Here is a 24,307-nt window from a genome sequence, read left to right on the forward strand (position 1 = left end):
TTGGATGTTTTGATGTTGGTACTGTACTGGGTCTCGGCCTGTCTGGGAGTAGTGACTCCAGTGTTATAAGTTAGCTAGGTCTTCTCGTATCGGAACCGTTTTGTGTCTTCTATACCTGTTTTCCATGTCATGTTTTCCTCTGGGTTATTGTCTGGTCCTTTTCCCTGTGTTTTTCCTCTTGTCATTAGTTCCCTGGTGTGTCTAGTTATCTGATTGTGTTCACCTGTGGCCCTTGTGTTTCTCCTCCCCTGCCCAGCTGTTTCTTGTCCTGTGATTACCCTTCTATGTATTTAGTCTTGTCTCCTCCTGTGTTCAGTGTTGGTGCTTCTTTTGTGTGTGACATAGTTCACGTAGAGTGTTTTGTTTGCTTAAGTCCTTGAAATAAAGGTGTTGTCAAGTGTTATCTGCGTTTGGGTCCTCCCTGCTTCACTCTGCTTATCAGGGTCTGTGTTTAGACTTTGAGAGAGTATTACCCAAAAAGTACACAGTAAAAGTACTTCATTTTATTGTTGGTAGCAGTCAAACTAGGACTGAGTCAAACAGTGTCAGTTTTATTAAGAACTTATGGTACAAATGACTTGTATTGCAAATAAAGCATAAAATCATGCATTACTTTTACTCTAGTACAGCGATTACCGTAAAGGCACTATTAATAGCGCACTCAAAAATGAAGAGCTGCTGATTTGACCAAGCGAACGCGACAGCTGAGTTGACCGCAGTTGTATATGCTACCAATATGAAGCTACAGCCAAGAAATATTAGCTTAGCAGAAAACAATTGAAATAACTAACGTGAATTCTGTTTTTTCTGGAAAAAAAAGTTGCTGCGCATGACAGAGAATCATTTGGCACGTCAGCCTTTCACCTTTCCCAAAATGTCAAACTATTAATGAGTAATGTGCTGCTGCCTATCTTGGCCAGGACTCTCTTGCAAAATACATTTTAAATCTCAATTACACTTTTTTGGTTAAATAAAAAAACTGTTGAAACCATAGCCTCAATGGTGCACATTCTTCAACAACTGTTCAATAACTCAACTCCTAACTAGCATGCAGTGAACTTGGGCTTTTCTTATTTTATACCTGTTTTTTCTTGCTTCTATTAACTGTCTCCTTTCTGTTCCACAGAAGACAAAGATTTTCTGTTTTGAAGACATAAGTATTAATTAATGACTTTATCACCAACCCTACAAACAATAACCTAAGTATATAGTATAATCCAATAGGCCTTTGATTCTGTGATTCAATGTGCATGTCTCATTTTGTAACTTGGGTAAATAAGGCCCTAATTTATTGTGATTACCCTAATTATTAATTTACATAACCCAAAGGCAAGTCTGTCTGCCTGTCACAGTTTCTAACCATTGTGTCCGGACATGGACAAGTTCTCCTTCAGTTTTTGCATGATGGTAGAAGGTGTTTTGTGCTTTAAGAAAGGTAAGGAGTTGAGATGGACAGGAGAATAGATTACTGTGACTGTGTACTGAATTGTAATGTAAAATTAGGGCTGAGATTAATCAATAACATCCTTCAAAAATAGACTGTTGATGAAAGACAATACACTCCACATTCCAAAGCTTCCTCTTCCTCTGAATTTAGATATGTTTTGCAGCTTAACAAAATATAAATATCCAGAATCACCTTTTCAAACCAAAATAGAGAGTGGTAGGGCTTTGATCTCATGCTTTGCAGATTACCAACCTAGAGACCTGACCTAAAATATGTAGAAACAGAAGAAGAGTAACAATTCCAGTGGCAATACACTTCTATGGACTCAAGATGGAGGCAGTTGACAAATTATTTCTTAAAATCGGCGGGGAAGATTCAGGTGATTACCAGAATCTATCATTTCATTATGAGGGTTAAGATCATGTAAACCCCAGGCAAGAAAACCCCTACTTTATTAAGAAGGGTGTTATCAGGAAGTGGTAGAGTCATAAATTGTTGAGACAAACAATTGCAAATTAGTCTAATGGGTATTTCCTAAATTAGTTTTGACGTTGAAGACAGATAACAAAAACTAATGTATTTTGAATTGTACTTGGGACATTCCACAAATCGTGGTTTATCATTCAGTTTTACTCTTGATAAAAACACGATAACCTCAACAATTTGTCAACAACCAGGAAACAGAATAACTTTTGGTTTCATGCAAGATATGTAGTATTCATTATAAGCCCCTATTTATCATCAAAAGGTCAGAGATTGTACATCCTCCTGCTCAGCCGGGTTCCTCCCATCCCGTGAGGGCTGCCAAAACATGTGTTAACATTCACTTTGTGCAATGACTGAAGTCTCAGCCTGAGGAATTGAAACCAAATAACTGCAGTGGCTTTAGCCCTGGTGCTCTTTCTTAGCAGACTATGCTCCTTAATCTTCTAAATATCCCTGCCTGTGGTGTAGCACCGTAAGCATCTCAGTGTGTGATGGATAATCAATGACAAAGATAAATAGGGCGATGCAGCTGGTCTGGGCTCAGATCAGCTCAGCTCATGAAATCCACAATGTATACAACCAATGCAACTTGAAAAATGTTCTTTATTCCCAGTTTGGGCACACATACAGAACAAAGTATAACAACATAATATTGAATTGTATTCTAATTATTATATGTTAAAATAATTGTGAACAGGATTTGTTTCTTCTCTGTATGTTGTATTTGTGTGTCTAACATAAGTGTTGGTAGAACAAATTGGTTTGCTTCTTCATTTTATAATTATATATTTTTTACTCTTTTATTATTCTTTAAATGAATTGTTTGTTTAGTAGAAATGATTCCACACAACCAATAAAATGCATGACACGATTGCTGTGGATCATTAAAGAAAAATGGCTGAATAGTGGGATACATTCACATAGCTTTATAGTAAGACTATTTAGATCAGGGGTGTCAAACTCAATTTAATCGCGGGCCACATCAGCATTATGGCTGCACTCAAAGGGCCGGTTGTAACTTTTAGACTATATAAAAATACATATATAAATATATATATAAAATAATGTATTACATTACATGATTGCCTCTTGGGTTATTATCAGATAGGGTAATAACTTCATAATTAATACGTGAAGGCAGAAGTCTGGGGCAAATAATTGCAAGTCAGTGAGAATGTCACAAAACGATTTAAAAAGAAAAGCCAAATTCTGAAAAAATAAGAAAGTCAAAATAATAATATGACATTTTGAAAAAAAAGAGTCAAATTGTGAGAAAAGGGCCCATTCTAAGAAAAAAAGCATATTTAGAAGAAAAAAAAGAGTCAAATTCTGAGAAAAAGTCTAATTTGAGATGCATTGTGGGACATGTAGTTTATGGGCAACGTGCTTCTGTAAATCATCATGTAACCGTGTAATAAACATATCATATTCTTTGCTAGCTCTTCAGGCCACAGAAAATGAAGTCACAGGCCGGATTTGGCCCCCGGGCCTTGAGTTTGACACCCCTGATTTAGATATTTTAGCTCAATCTCTGACAAATCATGTTTTATTATGTCTGTCATTTTGGCATGCTGATGGCTGATTCATGATGCAAATTATAAGATAATTTTCTCAACAGCATTACATTACATGTTACTTGTTAGACGCTTTTATCCAAAGGGACTTACATACTCAATACTGTGGACAATCCTCACAGGAGCAATTTGGGGTGAAGTGTCTTGCCCAGGGACACAACGACATGCTGACCCCCTGATCCGAACACCTACGGACAACCCACTACGCCACACGCCACCCCACAGCATAATATTTAGTGTCAGTATTTTTAAGCTGAGTTGATTTGAAAATCCAGCTTGGGAGTCATAGTAAGTCTCTCCCCTGTACATACATGATTTATGACTGATGAGTCCCATGCCAACCCAATTTGTGAAAGAGCCACAAAGTCACAAAACAATGTCATTGGACATTGAATGGTTAACACCACTATTGCCGTTTTTGGAACTGCAATAGCCAATAAAAAGTGTATGCGTCAGTAATTTGGTATGTCGAAATCACATGTGCAACTGTAGTACTGCAAGATGTGCCCATTAAACTGAGGCTACATTTGTTCTAGCTGCTCAAACAGGGGTTACTAGAAGTCAAACACATCGTTTAAGCAATCAGACAGACATATGTTTTCGTATCCATAACGCATCTACAGAAAGAGGTCAAGGTGAAAGTCATGGTTTGGCTAAGGTCTTTGTCACAAAAGGACATTAGAGCTGGGGTCCCTTTTCCCTCCCAGCTGTTTCCAGCGCTTGCCACCCTCCCCCTTAACACAATAGTATCTGCACAAGAGAAAAAGTGTTTGCCCGGTGATGACTTTACCAGCTTGGGCAGCCATGGGACTTGGGGAGGCCAGGCAGATAGGAAATGCAATTAGAATTCACAGTAAAGAAGGAAGATTAGCAGTAACAGACAAAAGAGGTCACAGTCCTGCAACCCCAGGTGAGGAAGGAGGTCGTAATCATAAGCACCCGTTCCCTTTCCTGCATCAGGAGGGGAGGGTGGTGGCTGGGCATGTTGCGACACAATGGCCCCTAGTCTAGGTGGTGATCTGTGCTGTCCTCATATTGAGGGTCAAGACCCCGAAATAAAAAAACAGTGTTAAGATTAATAATTTCTCATTTAGCCTCAAACTGATCATCGATGATCGTGATCCGAGTGTGGCCTCAATGACGTACTTAAAAAGTCAGAAGGTATGAGAAGACCCAGAAAGGCTATTAGATAGTGTCCAGTTTATATGCAGATAACAAAACAAAAAAATCTCGCTGCATCTTTTTTTATTAATCACACTAATAATTTGACTGTGGGGTTCTTCATCAGCTTTAAAACAAGTGAAGGGCCTCTCTTCTACACCGTCTGATCTGTGTTGTTTAATCTGTGTTACGCTTAAGCATGAGTCATTTCATATAGTTAACCCAGTACAAGCTTAAAATAATTCGGACCAAAGTTTAACTTCAAGAGATTTATACATTTTACATTTGAAGAACCATAACAATTATTAGCACTTATTAAAACAATCTTATTTACCACTGGATGTATTTGTGTGTGTTTGTTTTGTAATGTTTTATATATTTTGAATGTTGTCTTTGGTTTTGTTGTAGTAAACCACTTAGGCTTCTAAAATAAATGAGGGACTGGGTGCTGTCCGGAGCAGCTAAACAAAACAAGTAGTTAGAAAGCCCATCCCATCTCGTAAATCAAAACAACAATAAAATAGGTTCCAGGGGGTTGTAAGATCTCCAAAACAGCTGGGAAAAAAGGTGGGAAAGTTCATGTTGCTGTTCAAATTCTGTTTAAGTATATGACTTGTTTCAAAAGTTCAGAATTTTTAATCCATCATACAGGATATAGATGTGCTGAGTACAACAAATTGACAAAAATAATGTTATTGTATCATTGTCCTCTGTGTAACTTAAAACAATAGCATTCCCAATGGGAATGCAGGGAATAAAGAAATGCCAGGATTGACAGAAAAATGCATTGAGATGACAGGAAGCATGTTTGCACAGACCAGCATCATCATGATAATTTTCCAGTGAAGTCGCGTCCTGTGTCTCAGTGAGTGTAATAAAGCAACTCCCAAAAGCATCGAACCAGTTGACCTTTAATATCCTCGCTGCAACCCCTGCAGTAAACCGCACAACACAAATGTGGAAAAACACTTTATGTTAAACAAAGGATATCCTTTAGACGGAAAAGAGCTCTCCCTTTGCGCAAGTCTAAGTGCTGTATTTATTAATTGGCGCCAAACACAATACACTCATGGTTCTTGAATTTAAAGTACGCTCTGATCCTTTCGCAATCCAACAAACAGGATGTTTGTCTGGCTTCATGATGGTTTGTTTCCATGCTCCATGGTTATGTTGTACAGGTCCAAAGGTTTGTAAACTTCAATTTAACAAATGTTATGATCCATGTCAATAACATATTAGAACTCCATAACAGAAATGTAAGGAAAGGGCCATTTATATCTCATAAAAGTAAAACATTTTTGTTATTTATTGGTATCTGTCTCTTTTTCTCAGAAACTAAGGGAATATAAAAAATACAATTTGTCCTTTTCACTGTTTCAAGACTTGTTTTGGGAAAATGCCAGAGCACTCATCAGACACTATGACAAGCTTCATCCATGTATTATTTTATAAGAGATATATTAAGATTATATTTAGGCTATGGATATCCGTGTTCTCTACTGTTAAGTTGTGGCACATTGTTTTTAACAGCAACATGTATACAAAAGTGTTTCCAAAAGTTCCTCCCATCCTTCTCAGCTGGCCTGTTGACAGGCTGTCAGGTAAACATAAGCATGCTGCAGGGATTACATATTACTGTGCCAGTAAATCTTGCATGAAACATTCCAGGAGTGGTCGGGGAGTTCTTTGTACATAATTAGCAACACAATAGGTGACTAGGTGACGCACATATAGGGACAAGTGATTGTTTCCGGGTCTGCATTTGATAATATCTTGAATTGCTTGTTTATAAAGACAAGGCGGCCACATTTGATTTGCTTACCTTTAAACAAATACTTTATTTTATGTATTTACATTTTAGAAATATAACATGTGCTTTTTCTCTGTGAGGTACAGTATACACACACACACACTTCACATTTTACATACAAAAGTGCAAGAGTTATTCAAATACTTTTCAAAATACATATTGAAGTAAAAATTGTCACAAACACTGTATAATATATGGTACATTTATTGATATAAAATATGCACTCAATATGAGAAGCTTGCATTTAGCTGTGTATAATAGAATAATAGATGCATTGGGAGATATATCTCTTTTTTTTGTTTTCCCCATTAAGATGGACTAACCCATTATTCTGGAGAGAGCTTGTTTTTCCCTGGAAAAATGAAGAAAAAGGAAAGAAAGAAAAAGTTATAGCATGAATCTTAGGTGTGAAGCTGATGATTCCTTTTATTGTTTTTAGCCGTGATTTCCATCACATCCTACAGCTTAAGACATTTATTATACTCACTCTGGTTCAGAGGGGTTGATGATGCGCTGCAGATCCCTCAGGTGCTGAGCAACACTTACTGTTGGATAAACATAAAGTGTCATTAGCCATCAATTGAGCTGAACTCAAGCTTTACAATACTACACAAACAGTTTGCACTGAGATCTACAAAGGCTACAAACATCCAGCTATGCATTGTAAGTTTGATGAGGAATTATATATATATATATATATATGGAGATTGTTCAAATAGATAAATAGATACTTTGAATTATAATGGATGATTGCAAAATGATACTCATGATGTTTCACCAGTTCACCCAAAATATCCATCTATTTACAGATTAGCAGGGGCATGCATTGTGACAGAATGTCATTTTTTAAAACTGGATGAATTGTTCCTGAACTTAAAATTATCTTAGAATAATAATAATAAACTGCAAACATATATTCTTACTTGAGCCACCTCCCAGTCCACTCGTTCTTCCTGCACCAGAGGACGATCCAAGTCCAGTATTACTATTCCCAGTTGATGGTCCTTTCCCTGTTGCACTTCCTGTCTTACTTTGCCCAAACCAACTAAATCCAGAATTTTTGCTCGTGGATCCAGTCGACCCAGAGGACGAACTAGAAGAGCCGGTACCAGTTGATGGCGGCTTATTGAATATTGACCCAATGGAGCTACTTGACCCTGATGATGAACTTGAAGAGCCGGTACCAGTTGATGCCGGCTTATTGAATATTGACCCAATGGAGCTACTTGACCCTGATGATGAACTAGAAGAGCCGGTACCAGTTGATGCCGGCTTATTGAATATTGACCCAATGGAGCTACTTGACCCTGATGATGAACGTGAAGAGCCGGTACCAGTTGATGCCGGCTTATTGAATGCTGACCCAATGGAGCTACTTGACCCTGATGATGAACGTGAAGAGCCGGTACCAGTTGATGCCGGCTTATTGAATGCTGACCCAATGGAGCTACTTGACCCTGATGATGAACCTGAAGAGCCTGTCCCAGTCGATCCTTGCTTATTCAGCCCATTTGATGCAATCTTTGAAGCCGATACACCTGCCCCTGTCACATAGAATGAGTCACTGGGAAGTCCACTTAATCCTGTCTGAAATAAAATAAGAAAAATTGATGTTAATAAGGTGTTATTGAGGTTATGGCTTTTTAGGTTTTCAAGTATTTGTTTTAGAAGTATTGACAACATGCAATGAAAACAAACTATTGAATCATTGAATTGACTACATGATTATATTAAATTACATTTTCAGTTTAAGACTCAAACTTCTTGGTTTAAAGAACGTCATAGAGATTCATATTTCAGGTTCTTAAATTTGTTCTCAAACAAATAAATATCTGCCCCAGATCTCAGCCTTATGCTCTTTTCTACTTGAATGACAGACCATTTCCCTCCCACACTTCCTCCTCTTCATACAAAGCTGGTTCATTCGCAAAAACAAGTCAGGCTGCGTTTATCTAATGCATCTTATGCACGTTAAGCACTCAAACACCCAGCTTTGTTAGCAATTTAGTATAGTTCTAAAGGACTTGAATGAGGAAATATGTCTTCAGATACTGCAGAGATAGAGAGTTTTGGACAAAATGACCTAATAGCTGCAGAAACGTATGCCGGTCATTACATATAATAAGGGTTTTATAGTTAAAGTCAACAACTCTGCAATGCGATTATAACCTGTATAGTGTATCTGCAATTCATTTATGAATATCCAATGGAATTCAAAGTGTATTTAATCCGCTGCTGATTACAGCGGGCAGTTAACTTCCTGATTGTCCCACATTTTCACAGGGGGGTTTTTACTATTGTTTCTTGTGATGTGGAAAACATTTAATTATTTAAATATTGATTAATATGACAGCTACTTGTGCTGAAGGAAGAATGCAAAAGCAAGGCCAGCTTGTGACCCCGAGAGGTCATGCTACTTTTAACACTCCTGAAAAACTCATAACAGTTTATGTAATCAGTGATGGCACTTTATTTCTCTTACCTTAGACACGCATGACACATTGAGGTGCCTATTTTGCTCTGTCAGGTGATCAATCACTTTACTCGTATACTTCACATGGTTGTTCAAGACTTCTATATCTCCATGAAGCTTCAATTTTTCCATCAGGAGTTTCTCCTTCTCCTCATCGTGTTTCTGCTGCAGCTTGTCTAAGTTCTGCTTGTGCTCGCGGATCAGACCTGTGCGGTTTGTGCTGCACCTGCGGTAGTCGTCAGACAGTAGCGTGTTCTCTGCTTTCAAGCGGCTACTCTCAGCCTGGATGTTTGACACCTTTTCTCCCACATTATTCAGGTAACGCTGGAACCTGTCCTCCACTTCCATGGACAGGCTGGTGCAATTGCTGCGGATCTGCTCCAGGTGTTCCCTCTGGTTCGGACAGGTGAGCTGGAAGGCGATGTGTGAAGGGAAAAGGGAGTCAATCTTCTCCAGGAAAGACTTGGAGACATTGGAGATACCGCTCAAGGACTGGGAAAAGTCATCTTTGCATTTTTGTCTAAAGAAATTAACTTCCTTTTCATGAGAGGATTTTTCCCTCCGCAGATGGATGGCCTCCAAGTTAATGTTGTCCCTCTCTTTGACAGTCTGGTCCATTTCCCTTCTCATTCTCTGGATTGTTTGTGTGAAGTTGGACTCCACAAGTTGCATCCTGGCATGTAGCTGTTCACTCGGACCACAGTTACAGTTACCTAGAAGATTCACTGCTCAGAAACAAAACAATAAGAGCAAAAGGGAAAATATATAGACACAGTTAATAGTTATTAGGTTGTTTTTTGGTTCGCACTAAAGACATGTCATACTTACTAGTTGTTGGGATCCTGCTCTTGCAAACAAACAACTCGGCAAGGCAATGTTGCTGTATATAGGAATGTTGAAAAGACAGTATTTTAGGGATTTGCTTTGACAGTTGTGAAATGGAAAGAAACAGGGAAAACTATTGCTCATTTACAATAATCAAAATTACAACTTTAACAATGTCATAGGCATGCTCAGACATTTAAAAGTGTAATGCTTATTTTTCAACTTATCATTTTAATAAATATATACATTTTACAATCCTATTTGTTGAAAGAAATAATTGTATCTAATCAGCTCAACTTGACTCAAGCATTGCATTAAACCCACAAACATATATAACCACCTTAATTTCTATGGCTAGGAGTTTAATTCCATATGAGATAGTGGTCTTTAAATAGTCACTTAAATACAAAAAGTAATACTACAGGAATGTACATGTTGGATAAAGAAAAAATTCTTAATAGATTACTCACCTGCTTCTTCTCCATTTCTTGGATAAGAATCGATGAGATGTTGGCCAAGTTGCGGTTTTCAGCCAGGTCCCAGTCATTGCGACCCTTCTCATTCAGGGTGGTGTTGAGCAAACTGGTCAAGTTCTTCCTCTGCCTCTTCAGGACGACGTTCTCTATGGAGAGTCGGCTAAAGCTCTCCTCCAGGTCTTGGATGCGAGACGTGGATGGCGAGTCCTGCGTCTTACCATAGACCAGAAAGAGCACGAGGCTGACTATGATAAGAGACTGAATGAGCGAAGAGAAGAAGAAGACAATGCGCATGTAGTAGCCGCAGCTCTTGCCCTTGCCCTTTGAACGGTACTGCAACTTCTTCTGGCTCGCCGGGCTGCCCCTGGAGACCTGGGAGTAGCCACTGCTATACATGATGGCCAAAGAATGGTCTCAAAAAAGTGGTAAAGCTTGAGGATTACTATGAGTGTCCAGCCAAGTTCAAACAAGGGTCATCTCTAAATCAAAAGGATAGACTAGTTCCTCCTAAGCACTCAGAGCAAGCCAAATTAATTAATAATAAAAAGCTGAATTATTTCAGACCAGCTTGTGGATTTTACAGTCTCTTAAGTTCTGCGCCCCTTCCTCTAACAAAGCCAAACACACTACAGACGTTTCCTTTCAGCAGTGTTGATCGCATGAGAATTTATCAGAATGTGAGTGAGGTGTAAACATGGGTCTGAATTTATAAACTTCTCTGGCCACACACTTCTCATGATGGGAACCTGGCCTCTGGCCCCTCCCTCCCTCCATCTCCCTGCCCCTCCCTGTGCAGAGATTATCAGCACACAAAGACTGCCAAGCATATGTTTTTTTGTTGACTACATTTCATAGTTGAAAATGTTCCCAGATAAAAACTGAATAAAAACCTATTTCATGACCATGTTGAGCAAATTAGAATATGCCTTTCAAAAGGGAGAAGGAGAAATGTACATCTTCAAGTAGTTGTAATAAATTCATATTGAGATATTAACATGAATTTCTATAGCGAAACTTGACAGGCCATAAAGTCTTCACCGGACTCGCTGCGCTAATCTTTTTTATGGGATCATGAACATTGTTTTCCGTTGCAAAGCAGGCCGGCAGGACAATGGCTTATGTTGTTCTTATAACGTTCTAGGGCAGGGGCTCTTTGATGCCCCGAGTCTCAGTCCAACATGATGACGTGGGTAAGCTGCCCTCTGTCTCACAGGACAGACACACACACACACACACACACACACACACACACACACACACACACACACACACACACACACACACACACACACACACACGCACGCACGCACGCACGCACGCACGCACGCACGCACACAAAGAGACACAAACCAATTGAAAATGAACTATAAGAGCCTGACACTAACAGTCACAACTTTTTCCTGCCCCGCATTGTTGACGTGCCAGCCACCTATTTGACAGGAAGCAGTAATTCATTGGAAAGAGGAACTGCGGATGGTCAAAGCTCCATCAACTTTTTGGAGAGATCCTAGATAAAAGGCTCCAAGAAACGCAGGATATCAGACACAAATACAAGAAATAAACACAACTTTTGTTTATTTAATTGATGATGAAGTGGGTTGTTTTTATCGTCATTTGTGAACACTAGCTATGGAATTCTTTTTTTGGTATTTACATTTTGTAAGTAGTAATGGGATGTTGCCAAACTGAATGGCTCAGCTCTCCACACTTAATTTAGTAAGAGAGGCTTATTGCATAATTCATGCACCTCACCAGGGGTTACATTGGGCCGGGGCTGTCCGGGGCTCAGCCCCGGCACACAGGACGATGCTCTGACGTCATCACCCTTACTCATTTGTCATTTGTTTAAGCCATATGTTAAAACATCTCTCGTTCTTAATATAGACTTTATTTAGGGTCGATATCTGTTGAATTTACTTTAAAATAGCAGATCTCTGTGACAAGATATATTTGTTCCGCTTAGTGAACGTGTGTCTCTGCTCCGATCAGGAGCTGCAGCACCGCGGCTCCTTCGTGCAGAATCTGCAGCGGTGTGTGTGTGTGTGTGTATGTGTGCAGAGAGTCTGCCCCCCCCCCCCTGCCAGAAAATCGTTCAGTAGACAAGATAAAAGTATCCAAGGAATACACAATAGAATATATAAAAAGTAAATGAAAAATCTCTACAAAAGACCAATACACTACAAAAACAGAAACGTATTGACGTGTTGGTAGTATACATCAAAAAGGCTTCAAATGTATTCAGTATTGTATGAACATGTTTTAATTGGGGTGTGGACGTCACATCCTCTAGGGGTCCGGGGGCATGCCCCCCCCCCTGGGGGAGCGGCGCCCTCAGCTTCGGAGAGGGAGCGCCAACAGATCGCAGAGGGGCGCCGGCCTCAGGATGATTATGAGGCCAAATATCATATTTAGAATAGACTTTTTCTTTTTTTTTTATATTAATTGTAACGCAATTACATTATTGTCACTAAAAGCCCTATAGATCTCTCAGCTTAATAAACTATAAACAAAATAATTGATTAATTATTTGAATAACAATTGCAGTTAGTAGCTATTAAAGCATAAAAAGACAGTAATGTATAATTCTTTCTTTAATAGCAAATGTTTTCTTCATGCCGTAAAGATTCCAAACCAGGCTTAGTCTGGATAAGCGCATTTTAAACATAAGTCAATCGTCCATCGCGGTTTCAGTTGGATTATTTGTCCAGTTGCTCCCGGTCAGATCGGTCCTTCCTCCATTTTGGTAGATTATTTTACTCAACATTTTGAATACATAAACACATTGGCAAAATCCGGCTTACTTTGAGCATGTGTTTTTAAACAGTCTAAATCACGCTTTGTGAATTGTTTCACTTGCGTGTCCTTTAATTTCTTTCACTAACAGACGGGAATCCAAATGAATGAATTCTGAGTCAATAACATCCAAAGTCATTCCAATAGTGCTCCTTAATTAACGCTTTCCATCCTCCTTTTAACAAATACCTTCNGTTTAAAGTCTATTTTTGGTCTCTTTTTGCCTCCTTTCAATACTTGTCTTTTCTGTGTCTCTGTGTGGTCTTTTTGTGTCTCTTTGTAGTTGTTTAATGTGTTTGTCTCTTTCTTGTCATCTTCTGGTCTATTTTTGGTCATTTCTCTCATCTCTCTTGTTGACCCCGGACCCTTTGGGCCCCTTCACCACAAAACTCCCTTTCAGTAATCCATCCATGCTCTTGAATGTGAATCATTTTGTGGGTCTTAAAAATGCAAAATAAGCTGACAGCAATCCTCTCCTTCCCAAGCGTTTCTCGCCGGCTCTTGGGAAATATTCCTTGCATTGAGGACTCAGGAGGTCGCGCTCGTGTTTACACACTCCCCTCGTGATGATGGTGTCAGATAATAAAAATCTGGTCTGAGATTTAAAGAGAAGAAAAACAACAAAAAGTTTGGCATTGTGGGAACAAGAGGTGTAAGGTGAGCTCAGTGACCCTTTGGCTTTCTCACTTTCCCTTCTCGCAGCGCACCTCCAGACAAAAGCGTCATTATTTCTCTTGGATTCCACACTGCCGAATTCTTGGTAGCGAAGCAGGATAAATTAGCCTTTTTATGGCCCGTTGTTGGAGAGAGCTGAATGGATCCAAGGGTGTTTCCGTCATTCAGGCTCTTAGCAGGCACCACAATGTTTTTAATTTCTTCTCCCTCATTAGCCATGATGAGCTTGTGGCTACATTTCCTGGAAAAGCCTGAGAGTGAAACACACAGAGAGAGAAAAGTCTTTGTATTTTTGACGGTGTCAGACCTTATTCTGTGATTATACTGGATCTCCCTGCAGGTGATAGGTCAGAGCTGCGAGTGTGAAAGATGTTCGGAGGCTTGTGTTAATCTGTCTGTTGGCTGGAGGCCCAGGAAGAGAGGAGAGCAGGACTCTTCTCACACCAGAGGACGTGCTCCTTTCTCAGTCTGAGTGTGTGTGTGTGTGTGTGTGTGTGTGTGTGTGTGTGTGTGTGTCTTTGTGAGAGAGTGTGTGTGTGTGTGTGTGTGTGTGTGTGTGTGTGTGTGTGTGTGTGTGTGTGTGTGTGTGTGTGTGTGTGTGTGTGTGTGTGAGTGAAAAACTACCGTGACCCAGAGTTTAGAATCACTCCTGGAGTTTCTCAGGATATAGGAAATACATCACAAGGTATACAGACCTTTCCTGATGTTGGTGACAATTATTCAAACAGTCTTTACATTAATTCTGCGTAAATGCAAGCTTATAGTTAAATCTGGTTTAAGATTTGGATTGCTTGTTACATACACTTTTAAAGAAGCACTCGTCCAATAACTTAGACACTAGATGGGGCTATTTTTTCAGCGCGATTGGCAGGAAGTAGGGTAAAACAAACATTGTGAAATGGGAGAAAGAAATCAGAAGTGTGCCTTTAAATCTTATTTAAATGTGGACTCCCTGCATAATGTGCTGTTAATTTATGGTAATATATCCCAATATGAATTTAATAATGTTGAAAATGGCAATAGTTTTACAAATATAACTTAAGTATTGATGATAATATGATATTGTGACAACTCAAATGATGTATATATTTATATATTAACCTGTTAAAGGTGGTTAGTAGCCCTCAAACACTGCAAGCCTTCGCAGGGTCACAATTAAAGATGTGCATTAAACATTAGGCTACTGTTGTCACAAATGGCAAAGGTAAGACACATGTTAGCACAGTAGCAATAATATGTGTGTTAAAATGTACAATAATTACTCAATGAAAACACTTATCTGCCAAAATCTTGTATTATTGATTTGTTTGATGCCTTTACAATTGTATTATATACACATTTTATTACAAAAAAACATGCATTTTCAACTCTAACCTAAGTATTTTGTTCTAAACATCCACAGTGTGGTTTGATTGAACCAACCGTTCTCTCACCAATCCTCCAGGTTTGTTCCCAGAGAGCACAGTTCATTTAAGGCGTGTGGAGAAATAAGCTGACCGGATGTGTTTCCAGACAATTTGGTGTAAATACCCATAAAATACCCATAACTCTCAGCCAGCCAGACAACAAAGCACTGGAGGATAATAAGAGTTATTACATCAGACCTCAGCAGACCTTTTACATCATCATCATCATCCATCCACTGCAAAACGCTGATTACCAAGCGTGGGAAATAAAACCCCTCCTCGTTAACTTTCGTGACTCATTCGAGGGACATTTTTGTTTGTTTTTATTTTAAAAGTTTCAATCATTTTGGCTGTGTTCATGCATGGGAAATGTTATGATTTAAGTCTCAGCTTCTATGATAAAGTGTGTAGCAGACAGACAGTCATAAATGTCCCCATTAAAACCCATTAAAACCTCAACTATTGATCCCACAGCCATAACAGTACAAATTGATTTAGTATTGAACAAACACAGTATATGATATTTTCCCTTCTCCTGCATGCAAATTTATGATTTTGTCATAAGTGGTTAATTAATCATTGACATATCACACAAACATAAGCATTCAATATTCAGAAACATAGAAAAAGAATGGTGGTATCATGTAGAAAACTTGCTTTAAAAAGGTTGAAAGATTATGTAGAATAGAATATGGAGGGATGAAACCCCCTTTAATGGTCTCACATGCAGAGCACACAGCACACACGGGGACATGTGTTCTCTGCATTTAACCCATCCCAGTACCAGGAGTCTAGTAGCCTACTAGGAGCAGTGGGCAGCTATTACACAGCGCCCGGTATTGTATAATATTATATTATATTTAATGACAATTGGGTAGTTATGATAAGGACTTAAGCAAGGCAAGAATAAGAGCTGAATGTTCCCTTTCCTGTAGTGTTATAGGTTTCAGTGCCTGTAAATGGTCTGCAAAGGCTAAAATCTCTGTGTTCCTCGAACTTCTATTGGCTATCACTCCAACACATTGCACGTGGGGGCGGGACATCTCTGAAGGCTCGGACACACCGGGCCGATTTTCGTCGTTGATAGATGTCTGGCCGTCGATGAGCGTCCTGTCGCCCTACTCAGATTGGTGTGTCCCGCCCCGTTATGTCCTTTCGGCCGTGCCGACACCTTCCGCCGCCGGCTGTCGGTAAAAGGCCGTCGAACAAAGAAATCACTCTGATTGGCTGTTCAGCTTAGCGAATCAGTGCATGAGAAGCGAATCGGAAGTGAGGGACCCAAACAAACTATTAAGAAGGCAAATCTGAGATTTCATTGAACTCCAGCTCTCGACACAGGTTGGGGAAAGCCCCGTGAGCTTCTCGCTGTAGAGTGAAAATGGAACACGCTATTTGTTGTTTGTTTACATCACGCAGTCTCTTCTTCTTCTCTCGGTTATCACGCAGTCTGTCTTCCGGTTGTTGCCTCTTTTGAATGAAGAATACACACTACTGCCGCCTGCTGGTAAGGAGAGTTATTGCCACTCACGCATGTGCAGTTCGTACGTACTTCTTGGGCGTCGGCTGATGTCTTTGCGGTGTGTTCCAGTGCGACACATGGCCAAGACGCAGGAGACACGAGGCGACACAACAATCGGGTCCGTCGGGACGTGTTCTTTGGTGTCAGCTTGGTGTGTCTGGGCCTTAAGAGGTTGACGGATCACAACAGAGCCGGCCAGCTAACCAATCAGAGCAGACTGGGCTCTGGTTTCTGGGTGAAAAGAGGTGCTGCAGCACAGGCAGTATGAGAACAATAAAGAGCTTTTTGAACATTAAAACATGGAGACATGTCCCAGTAGAGACACTACATACTGATATACACCTGAACATCAGCAGGAGAGGACTCTTTAAAGTAGAGACACTACATACTGATATACACCTGAACATCAGCAGGAGAGGACTCTTTAAAGTAGAGACACTACATACTGATATACACCTGAACATCAGCAGGAGAGGACTCTTTAAAGTAGAGACACTACATACTGATATACACCTGAACATCAGCAGGAGNCTACAGGGCGGGGGTGCACGTTACACAACCTCACTATCGGTTAAGCCACGGCGGCTACTTCGGCAACACAGCCGGGGATCGAGCTTACCACACCTGGGTGGCAGTACAGAAAAGTGGCAGGGCTGTTGGAAAAGCCGGTTTCCGTTCAACCGTTTTCTTTAGTGAGAGCTAACGACAAGTCTAGATCAACTTAGTACGTACTTCTTCACTCTTGTCTTCACTCCCTCGGTTTGTTTGCATAATTCTTCCGTGTTAGACCCTAAAGTAATGGGTGAGAGCTGTGTCCAAGCCCTTTCGGGGTACTCGAAGAGCAACATCTCACTTTTAACCTTGCGTGTGCTATAAACAACAAACTAAATATAGTAGCGTCAGACAAAAAGAAGTCAATATGCGTCAACGGAAGGGCCCACAAACTGGAGAAAACTTTACTGCTTATGTGTGATGGTCCGCGGACGACCGATTCCTCTCATCAATAACGGTTGAGTGCGTACGCGTCATTAGCTGTACGAAGAACCCGGCAACCGAACTTCAGCAACACCGCCACACAGAGGTCACGCTTTTGTGTACCGGTTCCTTGCGTCTTTCTCGTACTCCAACTCCGCTTTTTTTTGTTTCAATGTTCTGGATTAACAATCCGAGGATAGATGTCCCGTTTCACCTGCAGGTTAAGAGCCTCTCTGCATGGGCTCGTCACCACGTCAATCGGTTTCCACTTCTGGATATACAGATCGGGATAAATGTCCGTTACCTGCAGGTGAGAGCCCCTCTGCTGGGCTGTCACCACGACCAATACGGTTTGCACTGTCTGGATTAACAATCGGGATAAATGCCGTTACCTGCAGGTGAACGAGGCCCTCTCGCTGGAACTGTCACCACGCCAATCAGGTTTCACTGTCTGATTTACAATCGGGATACATGTTCGGTTACCTGACAGGTTAGGAGCCCTCTGCGGCTGTCACCACGCCAATCGGTATCCAGACTGTCTGGATGTACAATACGGGATAAATGTCCGTTAACCTGCAGGTGAGAGCCCTCTGCTGGCTTGTTAAAGGCCCGGACACACCAAGCCGATTTTGGCCGTCGGTGGGCGTCTGGCTGACGATGAGCGTTGACACGCCCTACTCAGATTGGTGTGTCCCGCAACGTTGTGTCTTTTCAGCCGTGCCGACACCTTTTCGGCCAAAGGCAGTTGGCAAAAGAAATCACTCTGATTGGCTGTTCAGCTAGCGAATCAGTGCATGAGAAGCGAAATGGAAGTGAGGGACCCAAACAAACTATTAAGAAGAAAAATCTGAGATTTCATTTAACTCCAGCTCTCGACACAGGTTCGGGAAAGCCCCATGAGCTTCTCGCAGAGTGAAAATGGAACGCACACGCTATTTTTTTGTTTATATCAAGCAGTCTGTCTTCCGGTTGTTGCCTCTTTTGAATAACGAATACACACTACCGCCGCCTACTGGTAAGGAGAGTTATTGCCACTCACGCATGCGCAGTTCGTACGTGCTTCTTGGCCGTCGGCTCAAGTCTTTGCGGTGTGTTCCAGTGCGACACATGGCCAAAACGCAGAGACTCGAGGCGACGCAACAGTCTGGGTCCGTCTGTGTCATTTTTGGTGTCAATTGGTGTGAATTGTTAATAAAAGATCAGTACTGGATATATTCAACATCGTCAAGCAAATACATAATTTTGTTATTTTTTGAGAACCAAATATTTACAAACAACCCTAATACGGTTTGTTGTTTTGCAAAAAAAAACTTATCAAAAGCTGCCCATGTGGGTATGAAGCAGCTTAATTTGGCAAGCCAAGCTGTACCACTCCCACCACCCAGCCACTGACGGTGTAGCATCTGCTGCTGTGGCTGAAGCGAAACAGTTATCACAGAAAGTGCAGCGGCCTCTGGGTGTCACAGATTACCACATTTACTGGAACACGTAGTGAGGCAACACATCTCTATTGTGTTGGCAATGTTTAGAGTGTTCTGTTAGACACAAAGCAACCTGAAGTGTTTACAGGGATTTTTTTCCTGTCAGCTGAAGATCTCTGTTGAGATTTTCTTGGCCTGATTTGGCTTCTCTGTTTAGTAAGAACTAGATGTTCCTCACAATCATATTTCAGCTTGTCATGCACCAAATTCCTAAAAAAAAAAAAAACCTATTTTGAGTGGCAATCACTTTTTAACATGTAAACAATATATATTCAGCAAACATCAAAGTGTGCACCTTTCAATAGAAAACCAAAATTTAAAAAGGGAGAGAAAGGATGAACAAGCAACCAGTAACTTTGTAGATTAATGTTTTAAAGAGATCTGTTAGAAACCTGAGAACAACTGCACTGGTTATTTGTTTACCAGGAATTAAGAGTGGAGTTAATTGAAAAAAATATGATTATTCTTAATATAATTATCATTCGTATTTTCTGCTGTGATGTGGTAACTGTAAAACTCCAGTTTACATGCAGATGCTCTGTAATCAGATTTTTGCTATTTTAAACAACATGCGTAATTTAAAACATAATAATGATAGTAATCATGAAGCATTTGGACTGGAAAACTGAGTGCACAGTCTGAATGCCATACTCAAGAAACAGACACACACACCGCATTAATTGTTATGAAACACTGTCACCTGGTGGGGATAAATATAACTGCAGCCAAAGACTGATAACGTTCCACTTATTAATAAATGAATCTACGTCAATAAAGATTCCACAAATAAGTGCAGTATCAATATGGTAGCACATGGGGGATAATATAAACAGCGTGTCCTGTATACATCAAGCTACTTATTCATGCATTTGACTATTTAGATCACATTATTTGTGTTCAATATTTGATGGGACAAGTCTAACATACAGTCGATGTTCCTGAATTGTTAGAACAAGAACAAATCTCCAGGTATAAAAAATGTAATCTTACAGAGGTCTTACCTGGCTGAATATAAACTTTTTAATAATAAAGTGTTTTACATTGTAGGAAATACTCTTCATACCAAGAGCTAGCGAAAGACGTGGTACCACCGTAGCCAGTTATCTTAGCACAAAGAATAGAAACAGAGGGATAGCCTACAACTAGCATGGCTCCGTCCTCAGAAGCGCTGTCATGATTTCAGATTTTCACACAATTATCCTGCCTAAGAGAATTCATAATAACAATATTATTGGTATATCTATAGAAAAAGAAGGAAATAGAAACAATGTTTTCAAATGTAGCTTTGTTTGATTGTCTTTTTTTGGCGATGAATTACACTAATTTGTGGATGAGGGGAAGACAATGTGTGAATGTAAAGAAACAAACAATTCAAGCTGCACTGGATTATTTACACAATGTTATAATAATGTGAGATATTAACATGATCAATAGTTATTTTAAAAATATTATGGTTTATCGAGACGCCTATTTCAACAAGGAACAGAGTCGGCCAAATGCAGCTCTACTAAACATGTTGTGTCTGAACCATTATTCATCTGAAAAACTGTATAAAAAGCGTACAACTCATTGGCTGTTTTTACATTAGCTGTTTGTCAGCCGGGAGCAATAACCTTTATACTCTCTGCTGGTTGCCTGGCAACTGCTCAATATGTTTCTCCTACAATGTCTAACTATCAGTTTAATTGAAGCATCATTTCTCTGTTTTCCTCTTACTCCAGCATTTTTCACTCCTCCCACCTGCCATATTGTTTCACCTGCCCTCACTGAACATCAAGCCTCCTGATGATAACGCCTGAATAACACGTAGAATCACACTGTGAGGTTTCCCTCCAGAGATGTTTGGCTAATTGGTGAAGGATCTGGTTACCCGGATCAGTCGTGTGCTATATCAGATGGCTAGCCTGAAGAAAGAGGCCTCTGTTACTAAGAGCTCACTGAGGGGAAGTGGTAAATACCTGAGTCCACCATCAGACAGAACAAAGAAAAATAAACAATATGGTGCTAAATAGCTGCATGGGCAGAGTGTGTGTAAGTAGAGAGAGCGTGGAAATGCTGTCTTTTGTTGTCTGTGGAATACAACCCGCTGGAGGATTAAAATGATACTGTACGGTTTCGGTGGGGTTAAAAAATGCAGACGCTCATTTATCATGACAATGCATGAGGATATCAAAGGCAGAATTGCTCAAATGAACTTCTCAGCAGACACTGATGTGCAATCCTCTCAGATCATTTATTCAGGCTCAAATCTTAAAAAGAAAGGCTGGCTGTGACCAGTGGCTCCTGTGGTGGTGTGATAAGAAAGACTTCAGCATTCGCATCAAAGACATTCTCCCTCATATTGTATTTATCAGCTTTAAAAAAAAAAAAGACTCTCTACTCAGCCAAGAGGCAGTAGGGGCATTAAGGGGTAAAGCAAGGGGGATTTGTGTCATAATTATGTGATGTACAGTGGCTTTCTGCATGCTCCCGTCACCATCGGAGGTGGCTGAAAAGACAGAATGATGAATCTCAGTGAGTTAATCCCCCTCTTCTCCCCTTGTTCTCAGCCCAGCAGATGTTTTCCCTTGACCCGCACAAAAGGCCTGTGTTTTTGTTTCCAGGCTTGTCCATTCCTCAGAGGTCACAGGTCACTCTGGTCGCAGGGTGAAGCTGTCACTGCAAGTCTAAACATTTGACAGCCATCAGAGCGTGGTGAAAAACGCAGTCGCCGCGAGAAGGGAGCCTCAAGATTACTTTAAGTAAAGACCTACTTTCCATATGCTGATGCGATTGAGAGCACACACCAACACCCTGAGATCGAATTACAGTGGTCGCTGGGGATGCCTCAGGGAGAGGGCTGGCCTGACTTTAGACACTTGGGGGGTGTCGGGTGGGTTGTATTTGTTATGGGATGGTCCTCTGTTAGACCTTAAAGGTTAACTTGAATAGTTGAAATGTTAACTGAATCAATAGCTGTCTAAGTCATGTTTGGGCTTGCAGAGGAATGCCAAAGGGTGAGGTTTAATTACCCATCTTGTAATCGTAACTTCAAAAGAAGTCTGGGAATTTAAAGCCAAATTTAACTAAAGTGCATTTTACATTTGACCGGAAATGCAACCAATAGGATGTCTAATCATTATTACAAGGTTAATAGGTTTGCATGGCATACATTGAAACAGAACAGAACCGTTTAATGGTTTGTAGTTATCTACAATACTCAGAACCTGCTTCACTTTCAACCACTGACAGATACAAAATATATACGGTATGTATTTCTAATTGTTTAGAAATGTAGATTAAATATACTAAAAAGGTGTATCCACTTAGATTATACATTTGCTTATCCGTGATACATTTGTATGAGGTGTGAAGTTAGAAATGTCAAATGAATGGTTGGCCAATTTCAGAATAAAGGGTATGGATGTTATTATCTAAGAGGCCAAAAAGACCAAAAGGCCTTTTAAGACTTTAATGTTATCCATTGAAAAACAGCTGCTTGACAGAGGTTTAAAAGAAAGCTTAAATTATATATGCGCCGCAGTATTTCGCACCACCAACACCAAATCACATAGCTGAATGTTCAAACTTTCTGGCAGGGACACAAAACATGGGCAGTGCACAAAACCACCAATAGAAGTGACTTAGAATTAACGCAAGTGTGTGGATTGAGATTAAAATAGCAGAAACCAAACCAAGTTTAATTGTTTAGTTTAGAGTCAAAGTACAGTATACATTTTTAGAGTTTCGTTTTAACTAATGGTGGGTTGATCAGGGGTTCGACCATGTGCTGTATGACTGCTTCCTTGTTGTTTGGAGGCTTTTACATGCCTGCAGTTGACAGCTTTTGTTGGGCACATCTAGCAAAATCTATTGCAGTCTTATACAAGAGTCAGGCAATATATCCTGTTCAACTTCAGATTCTAGCAGTAAAAGCTGTAAAAAAGATTAACTTTAATCTAACAAAAATGTCAATAAGGTTTTAATCAACATCTCTTCAAAACAAAGCTCAATAGTATTACCTTTATGAAAGCAGGATTGGGCTTTTGTATGAAACTACAATTGTAAAACTATAAAGGATATAGTGTATATAAAGGTGATTCTGAATGATAGTGTTTGACTTTGACTTTTCTGTTGAACTTAGTTTTAAGGGTTGAAAACAGGTTTATTTATTTTGGGTTTTTCTTTGTGTGATCAGAGGATATTCAGTTAAAAATATGTTATAATTTAAGATCAGAATGTATAGGTTCCCACACTTTCTTCAATATATAATTCAAGGAATCTGCAATTCCTTCAAATTCAAGTACCCAACAGAGCAGGTCATTGTAGCAGGAACTAAAGTTGCATTTTTGTGGTCAGGTTGGACAAGTTTATTTCGGATAAGAGATACCCTCAGATAAATAGCCTTAAGCAGACACTATTTGTCTTTCATACCATTTGATGGTCAGTGGGTATAATACAATGCACACTAAACCTGTTTGCATGGACAATCTTGTGAGGTTACTTACGTTTAATGTAGTTTTAAATCGTAATCAGATGTCAAATAAATGGATATTGTTTTTAATTTAACAACTATTTATGTCTGATATGAGTTATTTTTTTTAGCGAGGATATACTACTTATATACACTATATAGACAAATATCTTAATCATTGACTTCAATCAATCAATGTTTATTTATATAGCCCAATATCACAAATGTTACATTTGTCTCAGTGGTCTTCACAGTTTGTACAGAATATCAGTATGACAATACGACACCCTCTGTCCTTAGACCCTCACATCTTACAAGGAAAAACTTCCAGAGAAAACCCACAGTTTAAAGGGAAAAATGGGAGAAACCTCAGGGAGAGCAACAGAGGAGGGATCCCTTTCCCAGGACGGACAGACGTGCAATAGATGCCGTGTGTAAATCGAAAAGATAATACATTTACAACATAGGTAGTCCAAATGTTTGGAAATGCATGTGTCTATAATAAGAAGATGAATCCACGAGGATGTCAGCAATCTTGTGGGAGCCATCAGGGAAGTAGTATGGTGAGAGTCTGGCAGGACCGCAGAGACAGTTTCAGCCACGACTCGAAGTCCAGGACTCCAGTGCTCAGGATAGAGGATCCAGGACACATGACCACAGCAACAGGATTAGCCTCGACTCAGGATCCCGGCATATATATGGACACAAAAAAAAGATTTGGGGGAAGCTGGGTTAATCAGAACATGAGAGTAC

At 40.0% G+C, this 24,307-nt stretch overlaps 1 protein-coding gene across 2 annotated transcripts; it reads right to left on the reverse strand.

Annotated features, from left to right (window-relative positions):
• Window positions 1-6,472: 6,472 nt before the first annotated feature.
• Window positions 6,473-10,932, reverse strand: plvapa (plasmalemma vesicle associated protein a). Of its 2 annotated transcripts, none has more exons than XM_010767469.1 (6): window positions 10,247-10,932; window positions 9,780-9,831; window positions 8,961-9,676; window positions 7,402-8,065; window positions 6,966-7,023; window positions 6,473-6,830 (listed from the first exon to the last, which is right to left on the reverse strand). In XM_010767469.1, exons 1-6 carry the CDS (start codon window positions 10,646-10,648, stop codon window positions 6,797-6,799), a joined length of 1,926 nt encoding a protein of 641 aa, XP_010765771.1. In that variant the 5' UTR covers window positions 10,649-10,932; the 3' UTR covers window positions 6,473-6,796. The 2 variants fall into 2 exon arrangements, with proteins under 2 accessions (XP_010765771.1, XP_010765770.1); XM_010767468.1 differs by having other exon boundaries at window positions 8,961-9,679; window positions 10,247-10,922.
• Window positions 10,933-24,307: the final 13,375 nt, after the last annotated feature.

The sequence above is a fragment of the Notothenia coriiceps genome, unplaced genomic scaffold (genome assembly GCF_000735185.1).
Source record: "Notothenia coriiceps isolate Sejong01 unplaced genomic scaffold, NC01 NC01_scaffold00004413, whole genome shotgun sequence".
NCBI classification, from domain to species: Eukaryota; Metazoa; Chordata; class Actinopteri; order Perciformes; family Nototheniidae; genus Notothenia; species Notothenia coriiceps.

Excerpts from the sequence above, each read along its gene's own strand:
- plvapa (XM_010767468.1), bottom strand. The coding sequence starts at position 10,648 with ATGTATAGCAGTGGCTACTCCCAGGTCTCCAGGGGCAGCCCGGCGAGC. Across the intron at positions 9,832-10,246 it reads AAGAAATGGAGAAGAAGCAG|CAACATTGCCTTGCCGAGTT; the intron begins GTGAGTAATCTA and ends TCCTATATACAG. Across the intron at positions 7,024-7,401 it reads TGGACTGGGAGGTGGCTCAA|TAAGTGTTGCTCAGCACCTG; the intron begins GTAAGAATATAT and ends TTTATCCAACAG.